Source organism: Corvus moneduloides, chromosome 3 (genome assembly GCF_009650955.1).
Source record: "Corvus moneduloides isolate bCorMon1 chromosome 3, bCorMon1.pri, whole genome shotgun sequence".
NCBI classification, from domain to species: domain Eukaryota; kingdom Metazoa; phylum Chordata; class Aves; order Passeriformes; family Corvidae; genus Corvus; species Corvus moneduloides.
Genome location: NC_045478.1, coordinates 108,851,749 through 108,864,095, shown reverse-complemented (window position 1 = coordinate 108,864,095; position 12,347 = coordinate 108,851,749). Strand labels below are relative to the sequence as shown.

General features: G+C 41.4%; 1 protein-coding gene across 3 annotated transcripts in view; it reads right to left on the bottom strand.

Moving 5' to 3' along the window:
* Positions 1-516: 516 nt before the first annotated feature.
* Positions 517-12,347, bottom strand: part of TP53BP2 (tumor protein p53 binding protein 2) — a 52,515-nt gene continuing 40,684 nt past the window's right edge. For 2 of the 3 annotated variants that reach the window (XM_032103404.1, XM_032103405.1), the window contains exons 13-18: positions 11,358-12,139; positions 9,375-9,512; positions 8,663-8,796; positions 7,500-7,666; positions 4,267-4,466; positions 1,404-1,582 (exon numbers count right to left, since the gene is read on the bottom strand). In XM_032103404.1, the coding sequence (XP_031959295.1) occupies positions 1,541-1,582; positions 4,267-4,466; positions 7,500-7,666; positions 8,663-8,796; positions 9,375-9,512; positions 11,358-12,139 (1,463 nt within the window). In that variant the 3' untranslated portion in view covers positions 1,404-1,540. Of the gene's footprint in view, positions 1,583-4,266; positions 4,467-7,499; positions 7,667-8,662; positions 8,797-9,374; positions 9,513-11,357; positions 12,140-12,347 lie in introns of all 3 variants that reach the window. The other variant, XM_032103403.1, reaches the window with a different exon arrangement.

The window sequence follows — 12,347 nt, the reverse complement described above, 5'->3', positions numbered from 1 at the left end:
AAAAAGTAGAAATAAAGTGTGCCAGACTTATTTCTGCTGAAAATAAGCAAATTTTTTTTTTCCTTAGAGAAAGATCATCACAGTGCACATGCAGAGCTTTTGCTTTCAGGAACATAAGTTGTTGCCTTTTAAAGGGGAAAACCAGCTTCTGGAGCTGATTTTGGATGTGGGGCAGTTAATAAAATGTTAGAGAGGCTGATACTTTAAACGATTAATGCTTGAACAGCTAAAGGTTTCTAAGATAGATAATTCATACTATATACCCCACAGCCAGAGGCTGTGACCATGAGCCAAGTTGCTGCTGCCTTTAGTTTCCCCACCTGAGGAATTGTGTCCTCCTCCTTACAAACAATTTCTTCCTTATGGGCACCTTTTCAGAAAGCAGTAAGACTTCCCTAGTAGGAAAACATGAGCCTGCAGGGTGAGGCACTTCCTAAACACCTGTAAGGAATTATTTGCTCTTCTGTTAAATACTGCTCATTATCAAATTATTGCCACATAGAGAGATAGAAAGGATAGCTCTATAGGAAAGGCTTTATTTAGAAAATATTTGTACCAAGGTTTTTTTTCTAAAGTATGTCCCTTAGCTTTTAAGGTTAACAAAGGTTATGTGCAACTAACAGATTCAGCTTAATTTTAAATGCAGGAAAACTACCTGGGATGGAGGGGGGAGGAGGGGTTCAGTTTAATACAGAAAGTTAGTGTAATGTAGAACAGCAGTGTGTCTTACTGGTAAGATTTCTAATAAAAATTACCATTAAAATACCCAGAGTTAAAGCTTAAGAGGAGACAAAAGTTTAATGGTGGAGTAAACAAGTGGAGTAAAAACAAGTAAGTTGTCAAGGACTACAGAAAGGTTCTACACTTAGTCTTCAAAGTACAAAATACAATAAATACATGAGGCTCTTTGTAAAAAGAAGAATCTAAAACTACATTTTTGTTACAGCACATGGTATTTTGAATACATAGAATTTCTAAGATGCTACAGCTTGTTTTAAAGTTATTGCTTAATGGATTGGTCATGTGGTCGTCGCTCTTCAGATGCACTGCAGGTTTTTTAGCTTCTTTTAACAAACATTTTGCTTCCAGCAATAAGCAGTTGGGTGCTGTGCACATACTTTTAATTTCTCCCATCTGGAAAAAAGCCTTGGGATAAATTTGGACAAAGCCAAGTTACCTGTTTCATGATGATCCCTTCAATGGCAAATTCAAAAGGTTCTTGTATTTAATGCAGAGAAAAGTGAAACTCTCTTCTGCCATGTTTGAAGGAATCCAAGTGGGTACTTGAACATAATGGCTTGATTCGACCAAAGGCAGCAGAATTTCATTTCCTTGTAAGCATTATTTCATCTTGTACAATGCCCTCATCCATTTGCTAATGCATCAATCCTTCATTTGTTTTCAAAGCACATTCTTCATAGCTTTCAAATTACATTGTCATTGAAATAAGTCTCATGATACTGGAACCAACACAAAATGGACTCTTTTTCCCACAAGTTATCCATGATTAGTACTTCAAGAATCTGGCTTCTGTACTGTTTCATGCCAAGCTTCTTTGTCTAGGTTTAATCCTCGGATAGAGCTGAGGGTAAAACAGAAATGAGGTTTAAAATTTTAGTACTTTAAAAGGTTACTTTTTTTAAAAGAAAAAAATAAAGGAACAGAAAACCTTTTTGGTACTACAATTCTAATGTAATCCATAGTAGCAAAAACATGGTTATAAAAAATAAATATTACATGTTATAAACTAACAAATATTAATTTAGCAGTCTGAGGCAAGCTTAAAAAAATACCAACCATGTCAGTACAAGAGGAAGGTATGGAACAGCACATAATGGAGTACTTTCAGCTCTGCCCAGATGGGTGGGCCAGGAAAAGCACATGGCTTTGTAAGTCAAGAGACTTCTGTGTTCAGTGGGATTGTTCCCTGTTTCATAAATGGGACCAGAGAGGTATTAAAGTCTGGTTTGCTTTCTCTCAGTGCCTATCAGCTTTTATGTCTGTATAGCTTTGGGCAAGCTGGAAACATCTGTGTGCAGAAGGACCATGCAAGTGGAGGAGCTGTGCTTTAGGGTGGGTGGCCAGTTCCATCAAGGACCTGCCCAGCAGTGAATTGGGACCTGCCAGCCTGTGCCCCCTGGGCCCTGTGCTGCTCACACACCCTGGCCACACACACAGGGGTGCAGGGCACAACTGACAGGACACAGCTTGGGTCAGCACACAGCAGGGACAAGATGTCTGGGAAGCTGCTGGCTCCCACTTGGAAGGGCTTAGGGAACAGCTACTGTTGTGAAAAGCACAGCCACTGGCATACAAAAGTAGGATACATTTCATACAGTTAGGAGAGATGAGTCCTCCGTGCTCTAAATGGCAATGCACATCTACATCACAGCTTGGGTTTTCTCATCTAAAGCTCTCCTCAAAGATGCCCCCTTCTCTCTTTAACCAGACTCTGGCTTTCTTCTTTTCTCAATGAGTAAGACAAGGCCAACAACTTCACCACAAGGTCTGTCTCAGCCTGCTGTGGTTTCACCACTGTTAGAGGTGAAGTCAGTCAGTTACAGTACCATAACACCTGACAGTGTTCAAAAGACTCCCTTTGACAGTATTATCTTATTGGCTTAGGGAGCTAGGGAGTCACTAACAAGGGTAGAGCACTGATACAGATAATTTAATCCTTGGTTTTATTCAGTACACCTGAGTGCAAAAGGATAAAGCAACTATGATGAAGACTTAAGAATCTACCAAATATTTTCCTCTTTGGTGAACATCATAGCCTAGAATTCAGCTGCTATATTAAGAGGCTGGTAGTTGCTTTGGAGAATCACCACATGATATTTCAGTGGCAGCACCAGAACAACTGAGCAGACACAGGAGAGTCACAGTTAATAAATACTGTGTAGTTTTACCCAAAGATTCTGTTGGGATTGTGTTGTGCTTACAAGGGCAAGTTGTGATCCCCAGCTTAAGCTGTGCTCAGGCTGAAAGCACAAGCTTATGAACAAACAGCACATGCACAATTCACCCTGGGGCAGGCAAAAACCAAAAAGCTGCCATTTTGACATTACTGTGCAGGGCTGATGGCTGCTCTCAATTTAGAAATGTTTACTTTGGAGAGGAAAAGACTGAGCAGAAATACTATGGTAGGGAGGATTTTACAGTACATGGTGTTAGGCCTGACCTGGAAATGATACAGAAATTAAAACTGATTTTGCATTAGATAGAGTTGCTCTGCAAAATCCAACCAGTTTAGGAGTAATGATGATCTACATGAGGAAGGAGGTTCAGCCTCTTTCAAGCATCACGCATCAATCAGCTAAAATTCACAGTGGTCAATCTTGGAGAACCTCTTATCTCCAGCACCAGGGCAACTAGAACTGTAGAGAAAAGCTTCATGGAATTTTTATATATGTGTCCATCTGCCATAGTTCTCCAGCAACTCAGCTATGAGGAGAAATACAGGGACATAATTTAAAGTATCTTGTTTGTACACAGTTGTTCTTAATAAAAGAGGCAGTACAAAAGGTGATGAGAGGAGGAGAGGCCATTCATGTAAAGCCTTGGACATATGGTTAAACGTTACTTTAAAAGCAGAGGAGAAAATAAAGATCTGCCTTTACTGAGCAATGTAATCTGTTTTCCAACCCTAGAAAAAAGATAACCTAGATTTTTGCAGTGTTTATCTCCTTGGATCAAAAAGTGCCCTGTGTACACAGGAAAGGACTCATGACACACTCTTCATGCAATTTTCAGTTCTGAGGGCCCTTTGTGCCAGTACATCACTTTGTGAAACAGGGAAAGCTAGTTTTGTTCTCAAACAATCATAGAATATCTTGAGTTGAAAGGGACCCCTCAAGGAGTCACTGAGTCCAGCTCCTGGCCCTACCCAGGACAGCCCCAAAATCACACCATGTGCCTGAGAACATGCTCAACAAAACGTTTACTCACACATCATGTTTGGATGAAAGGGGTTTTTCTAAGATGGCGAGACAAGGTTGGTATTAGAGCCTGCAGTATATAGCAGGCTGGTGATACACGTTGTTCTTTTGTGCACCCATTAATCTGTGTTAAGTACCTTAAACAGAGGGTGTTAACCCACTCTGCCAAGGTATTCAACTCCCTAAACAAAGATGGAGAACGTCAACTCCTTCCTCTTGACTTTTAAAGCTGCACCTCAGTGCAAGTGGTGCAATGAGAACACAATGCTGTGTACACTCCCCATCCTAGGGTGGGGTTTCTTTGGTGCTGGCAGTAGGCAGGACTCACCCCTAGCAGGTTTCGGGGCACGTAGCCTTCCTTGTCGTTCAGCCGTGCCCACCACCACTCAATCTCCTCCTCATCCTCCCGGCGCAGGATTGTCATGCAGTCTCCTTCCTTCATGGACAGCTCGTCATCATTCTGAGCCTCATAATCCCAGAGTCCATAAATCACTCCTTTGTTCATTATGCCCATCTTCTCCTGCACTCCTGCAAGTTTGAAAACACAAAGCAGCTAAATTGAAAAGAAAATAAATAAATAGAAAGGAGAACAGGAGGGAAGACTCCTTTATTCTTACTGGAGGACAGGCCAGGAAAAAACCCCAAGCAATTCCTACCTGCTTGGCGCCTTGTTGCCTGGTCAGAGGTGGCCCTGGAAGAAGTGGCTTTGTAAAGTTACTTACAGAAGACAGATTCCTTCCTTACACATGCTCAAAAAATACAAGGCAAATGGGGAGAGCAGCACTGATTGATAAAAGGTTATATTTTTGTGTTCACACTTTCTAGACCTAAATGATGGTCAAAAAACATTTTCTGTACTCTTAATCCAGTGGTTACCTCTTTCTGTCACAAGGAGATAGCAATACCTGCTTAGGTTGACCACCACTGTCATTTTGATGCTTGTGGTGTCATTTGCCACCTGGGCCATTTTATTTCAGAACTTCAAAGCACGTTGCATCTCAGACCTGTACCTGAAAGATTTGCCTGCTACTCTGCAGCTGCTTTTGGTTAATCAAGCACTTATCTCAGCAGTTCTTAATTTCTAACATTATTTTTTGTTTTGTTTTAAACACTGCCTTCAGAAACACAATTCTTTTAAATTATCTTTGGACCAAGGTATTTTGGAGTACACACATAGACCCTGCAGTGTTATTTAGAACTTGCTCACTTTACAGCTGTAGCCAGAGATGATACTTTTCTTTCTGTACACATTCCTCAGCCTCCATGCACAAAACTGGAAAAGGTATCTTTGTTTGTACACCAGTTGATTTTCTCTTAGGTAATTATTTTAAAATACTGAATCCTACTGGGGTTTCAATGTTTGGTTTTGGTATTTTCAGGAGCAAAGATCCTGAAAGTTTTATGCATCATAAAACTTGTCCTTTCCCTTTCCATCACATACCTATTAGAACATTCTGTATAGGATCTGCTAAAGGAAGCACCTGCTCAAATCAAGTCCTCTACTTCTGCACAACAGCTCAGCACATAAAATTAAATTATTTCCAGTGCATGATAAGCTCTGCTCAGAGAAACTCTTCCCTTGCTTTGCATTTGGTATAATTAGAGGTTTGGCCAGAGCTGTGCTCTGCACCCATGTGGAAGGGAAGATGGAGCACTGAGCATCAGAGCAGACAAAGATGATCTACACAGGGCTGCTGGTCTCCTAAAGGGGTGTTAATAGTCACACCAGGGTAGTGGGGCAAACACTCAGAGACAGCACAGGCATTACATTTAAGAAAGTGGAAAATTCCGTACTTGAGCAGCATCAGACCTGTCATTTAGTCAGTGATAAAGGATGATTGGTTTTATTTAAACCTACCTCCTACTTGATATTGGACATCATTTGCAAGAAAAAAGATTAAGTGAATCAATGAATTACATCAGGGTTTATTAGCTTAATAATGAGTTTAGAGGGCCAGGTTTTAGCGCAGTTCTGGAAACAGATACACATTCCCAAACCTCTTTTACAGAAGCAGTTTTAGGCAGGGAATAATTTCTTACAGTAACTACAAGCAACCAGAACCAGTCTTAGCAATATTTTTAATTTCTGATAGAACAATATGGAACTTTGATAGCTGAACAGCCAATATATCAAGAGATAGATAGTTTCAGTGGTTTCAATCTGGAAAAACTGGCAATAAGCCAAAGACTTCCAGTCCTTTCAGGACCCATCAAAAAGTATCTCGTAACACAAAAAAGATCCCAAACTCAACATACAGAGTAGCAAGTCAGATCATCAGATGGCAGGTCATAAAAAACCCCACAAACAAAAAGAATGTATTTCTTCATGCTGTATATACTGAGTCCATGGACCTCCTTTCCACAGGATGTTGTGGGCAGTTTACCTGAATTTAAGGATTAGACAAATTCCTGAAAGAAATCCTTCAAGAGCTGATCAACACAAAGATACCATCTCTTAACTCATATGTGAGCTAAAACCAGTTTAAAATATTAGACAAGTGGTGTTATTTTTTATCTATTCCTACGATCTTCCTTGGGTATTTGGTCTTGATGCTTCTCTTGGAGTCTGGACACAAAACCAAATGGAATTTTGCTTAGCCTACAAATTTTGATGCCAGTTATAAAGGCTTCCTCCCTTTCTAGTGAAAACTACCTATTTGGCACCAAGAGACACAGTTTTCAAGCTTAGTGAGGACAGCTGGACAGACTGTTTTGAAATCTGCTGGCTGAGCAGCTTAGAGAAACTCAGATCTCGCCTGTGCCACAAAAGCAGCAAGGCAGTTTTACAGCTTTTTCTGCTGTGTTACATTGCTGTTACTCTAACCTCTTGCAGAGGGATGACACACCAGCTGGTAGGTGCCATGGGGACACAAGCTACATACAAAACAGAGAAAAGTAACTTAAAACCTCATTACACACAAAACATACAGTAAAGTAATGTAAAACCTCATTGACTAATACTCATCACACCCTAGGGGGAATTAGTTTTCTCCATTAAAAGATAGTATCTCTGTAGCCCTACTATTTGAATAAAATCTAAATTTAATATGGGATTTCTTTTTAAATGCAAGTGAAGAAAAAAGTCAGGAAGGTAAAGTCAAATTCAGTGCTTACTAATATCCATTAAGGCAGGAACTTGGCAATACCTTTTTTGGTTCTAAGGTGCACATTAGTAAATACTCCTCATTTAAAGACACCAGGTAACAGCTATGAACTGCCTACTGACATGTCCATAGTACTTTTGTTTTTATGTAGAAAGTTCTTATGTGGCAAGATTCACCTAATTGGTGAATCTGTCAATGCACATGCTTCACTCAAAGCTTTTAATGTAGGGAAAGCTTTTGTTACTCAGATCTCCTCCACAGGATGAATATTACAAAGTTAATCTCGATGGATCTCATTCTGTGACAGCAAGCTGGCAAAAACCTCCCTCTTTCCAAGAGGGACCTGTGGCACAGGCACATAACCTGAGTGTGCAATTTACCCCTCCGTATGCACAAATGAACTGAGAGGTGGCAGGGGCACCCCAGGCATGCTCCAGGACTCGGGGCTGACACTCACCATACAAGAACTGGGAGCACTGCGTGTAGCCTTCCTCCATCTCCTCGCACTTGTCTGCGGCCGTCTGCATGTCGCTGTAGGTCATGGCAAAGACAGCCGCCCCCGACTCCACCAGGAACTTGCACACCTGCACGTTATTGCAGGATGCTGCACAGTGCAAAGGGGTCCTGCAAGGCAAGGACAGAAGGATGGCACTTCACTCCCACTGCTCGTGGAGCGCTCACAGAGCCCCGGGAGCGAACGGGCAATCAGCCCTGCCCTGCTGCAGGCTTCCCAGCACAGCACTTAACCCAGCATGTCAATCGCTTTCCACAGATAACAGGAGCTACAGCAAGGCCTGCTTGAGCCCTAAAGCTAGGCTTCCATACAGATCTCCAGCTATTCTACCTTTTTTTAATCTATTAACATTTTAGGAACATTCACTAAGGCACTAAAAATTTAAAAAATTAATATTAAAAAACCCACTCAGAAATCTTTCTGACATCATGCCTCATACAATCTAGATAATTACTTCAAGATTTGACTTCACAACAAGTGCAGGTAATTGGAATAACCCCTGAGGTTGAGGGACCACAAACATCTCTATTCAGTCTTAGGCCTCAAACCCTTCTGTTATAGGCAGAAATAATAGTAAAATCACGACCCCCTGCACCAGCCTTTCGTAAATAATCTCACTAGTTATTTGTAAAAAGGATTTGTAACCCATTATCAGTTGTAAACCTAGTTTGTACATTGTGGTTTTCCACTTCATTTTGGTCTAAAGTTGTGTGATTATTGGACAAAACTGGAGAGTTTGCAGGGCTAGATACTGCCCAGAGCACAGGTAAGTTACAGGCTCACAGAGGACATTGGGAATTACAGCATAAGGCTCATTCATTATAACCTGTCTTCAATATCTCAAAGAAACAGAGCAATTTCCTGACAACTGTGTCCATCCCACAATGTTTTTTTCATACAGGGAATATTGCTATAATTTCCCTATTCTCCCCTCTGCACAGTCCCATGTGATGCCCCACAGAGAACTACTGTTGCTCTGCTTTGGAAAGAAAACTCATTGCCAGCTCCACAGGAGCAAAGCAAGGGACATTCTGAGGGACCTGCAGCTCCCAAGCCAGGGCCCTTGTGGAGAACATCCATAAGGAGCCACTTCATGGAACCTTTACCATCCATCACTGTCTGCAGCATTCACGTTCACCCCAAACTGCACCAGGAACTTCACAATTTCCGTGTGCCCAGCACACACAGCGTTGTGCAGCGCAGTGATTCCTTCATCATTGGGCATGCTAGGATCTTCCACCTGGCCAGCCAGAAAGGAACCAGTCACATTCAGGTGAAACACTCTGGAATAAACACCTCTTCTCATATAAGAATCACTTGTCTTATTCTGAAATACGGATCTGTGACATATTTCTAGGAAGGACATGAGCAAGAGGCAGAAGAGTACAACCACCACTAATTTTTCAACAAGACTTACATTTAAGCTTGCAGTCTCCCTTTAACAGTGCGGTTCAGAGAGAAAGGATCTTGAAAATTTACTAGAAGTATTTTTCACAAATTTCTGATATATGTCTATTTAACTGTGAGCAAAGTTCACATGGATTTTGCTTATCGAATTATCAGATAACATGCCAGACAGGGAATGAAACACTACATAAAAAATGAGAAGAAGCTGCCTTGCACATCTATAGTCTTGATGCTAAAAATCCACTGTGGACTTGACACACTTCAAATCAGCCTCCAAGTATGAACACTTAGAACCTGTCAGGATTTCTCTCTTCAAGAACATATCTAGGTTCTGCACTAGTCCAGAAAAGCTACAACTTCCCAGTTTCAACTGGGATTGAAATTCCTTGTCTTAAAAATTAGCATTTGTACCTCATAAATTATTCTCTGCACGAGGTCAAACTCCCCCTCCAACGATGAATCCAGAAGCAATGCCAGGGGATTGAATTTCACTCTCATTCCATGCCCAATCCTCTCTGAGCCAGTCTTACGCAAGTTCGTCCTCTTCCCCTGTGAAAAGGTAACACAAGTTACAGGCACTTTTTTCCTGGAAGAACAATAATATATAATTGCTTATTTGGGAATGAAAGCAGAAATTATCAAAGCAGTGTTTAATATTAAATTTACACCATCTTTACCAATTCCCAAACACATTATGAATATATTAGGTTAGGCATGTTACGAAAGATCTCTGCCTTTATCTCTGGACAAGGTCACTATTCAACTCTATACAGAAGTTACCTTGATCAAACATCACCAGAATAGTGAAACTACCAAATCCCTGAAGGTCAGGAAAAGATGGATTTTTTTTCTTGTTGTTTGGATGACTTTAGCATTAACTCTCACAGCAGTTACACCAACCAAGCAGCACACTCCACAGAGTACACTACTTCAAGTGCTGATGTTAAAGTGCCTAACATTTTTGTAAAAATATAGCAGAGGATAGCAGGAGCAAACAGTGATGGAAAACAGTTTTGGAAAGAATATAGAACCAAGTGTAGAATTACTTCAGATGCTCCCATGGATACTGGAAACCAAATATTTCTATAGCTGAGTTTGTACCTTTTCCTTTAGGGAACATGCTCGCATTAGCTCAGTGCTCACCCAGCTGGCTGGGCAGCAGCAATAGGACTATTCACGAGGGTATATAAATTTCTGACAGATGTCCAGGCAAAGATGAATAGAATTGACTCATATTCTGCAAGAGCAGGCGTGTGGAGATAAGATATGTAAGTAGAGATTCCCATGAAACACTCTTCTGCCTGTAATTTGTACATAGTATCAAAAGTAGGGGCTTTTTCAAGAGTGAGCCTGGCAGCACAACCCACAGATTTAAATATGAAATCAAGAAGGTAGGCTGGTTTCTTCTCATCATTGCAGAGTTATTACAAAAACAAGCAGAAATGAGTTCTTACAATTCAGGAAATCCTACCACTCAAGTTTCCTTGTAAAAGGGAGCAAGGACAAAATCTTTAAAGCATGAACACACGAAGTGTCTACTCCATGCACAAATTACAGGGTTAAAAAGCACATTTAAAGCTTTTAACTCCTCTGCACTGAAGTGATAGAGGAAAAAACCACTTTCATGTATCAAGTTATCAAAACTGTACTCATGACAGGTTTCTAAAGAAAGTCTCTGAGAAACCAAAAACATTACACATTTTTGTTCCACAACAGTGCAATAACATCATACACAGATACAAATTTGCAAAATAAAATGGTAAAAGTGCTGCCTCCTCCTAGCCCCAAGAGACTCCATTTTTATGCAACTTGAGAGTAAACTGATGTTGAATCAGGTTCCAAAGAAATTCAGAAAACATTCAGTAGAAGAAATACAAACAGTTGATGTCTACAAATGAGTTTTTAAGGCAAAAACTAAAGAAGTCTGTGCCTCCATATTTTTCAAGCAAGACGCTTTCAGATAAGCAAATGCAATGCAGGATTAAGAAAATTCATTTCCAGCTCTTATTAGCAATAGTGGAAAAGGCTTGTGAAATCTGTATCTCTATCTGTATCTTTAATTTCTCTTAAAAAGGAAGTAAAATCTGGGTGTAGGCAGACTTCTATAAGGAATGCTCTTTACAGCTCTGAAGAGTTTTACTATTTGTGTATTCCATTTGAAACTTTTCATTATGTCATTAATTCTAGGAACAAGAGAGACTTTTCATTACTGCCATGCAGTCTGGAGATAAGAGCATCACACAAGTAGAACAGATACCCACAGAGAGACTTTTAGACTGTGGGACTGTTCTCCCACATCTGCTTGAGCTCTACAACACAATGCACAGGGTTTACGGCAGCACTTGAGAGGATTTATTGACAGGGCACCCCAACTGTAAGCTAACGAATACTTACAGGAGGCAAGGAAAACTGTCCAGTAACTTCAGGAGGCCTCATATTGAATGAGTCCTCTCCCAAACTCTCTGGTTCCCCTGATGGATAGGGAGGTGGTGGGTATGGAGGATACTCTTCCATGTACACCTCCAGTGGCAGTGGAGCTTCTAGGTTTGGTTCTTCTGCTTTGGGCTGCGTGAATTCATCACTGTCTGATACAGCCTCAGGTACAGTGTCCAAAGGTGCAGGGGGAAGAGCAGCTTCGCTCTGCTCTGCTGCTGTGCTTTCTGTCTCCTCAGCAATAGCTGGTTCTGGCATGGAAGCAGCTGTTTCTTTTTCTGAGTCTGTGCTTAGATAAGGATTTGGGATTTCCACCGGGCTCTCAGGACTGGCAGCTGATGCTGTCTGTTTGGAGGGATGCGATGGAGCTGAGATAGTCTCCATTGCAGCCAGAGTGGTCCTCTGATACAACAGCTTCTGAATGTTGGGGCCATTAGGCCCCTCTGGCTCAGTAATAGAGCTGCGTTTCTTCAGCGGCCTGGGGGCATTGGACAGCTTTTTCCGTAGCGCCTCCAGGTCGGCATCGCTCTGGTTGCGGTAGGGGTTGGATAGGAAAGGCAGCAGTTTGGTCGGGCTCAGGGGACGGGGTATCCTCTCTGGTTCATGGTTCTCATGAGCAGAGGCTGCTGTTTCCATCTCAGGCTCTGGACTGCCTGGCTTGCCCTGCAGGTTGGAGTAGATGTTCTCCGTCTGCGGCAGCTGATTCTGTACTGCAGCTCCTGCCATCACGGGCTTGCCATACACTGGGGAGCAGTTCAGAGAGGGGTGGGGGGAAACAAGTTTGAATATTTGATCAACAAGAAAACAACAACAAAGAAGAAAGGTGAATCAGGCTGTGTATTCTTTATGTAGGCTAAAGAAGCAGAATACAAAAAACTGAACAGAACTAACTTGGTAACTACACGTACCATACAGTTATCTTGCAAACACAAAACAGACATGCTGCACTTC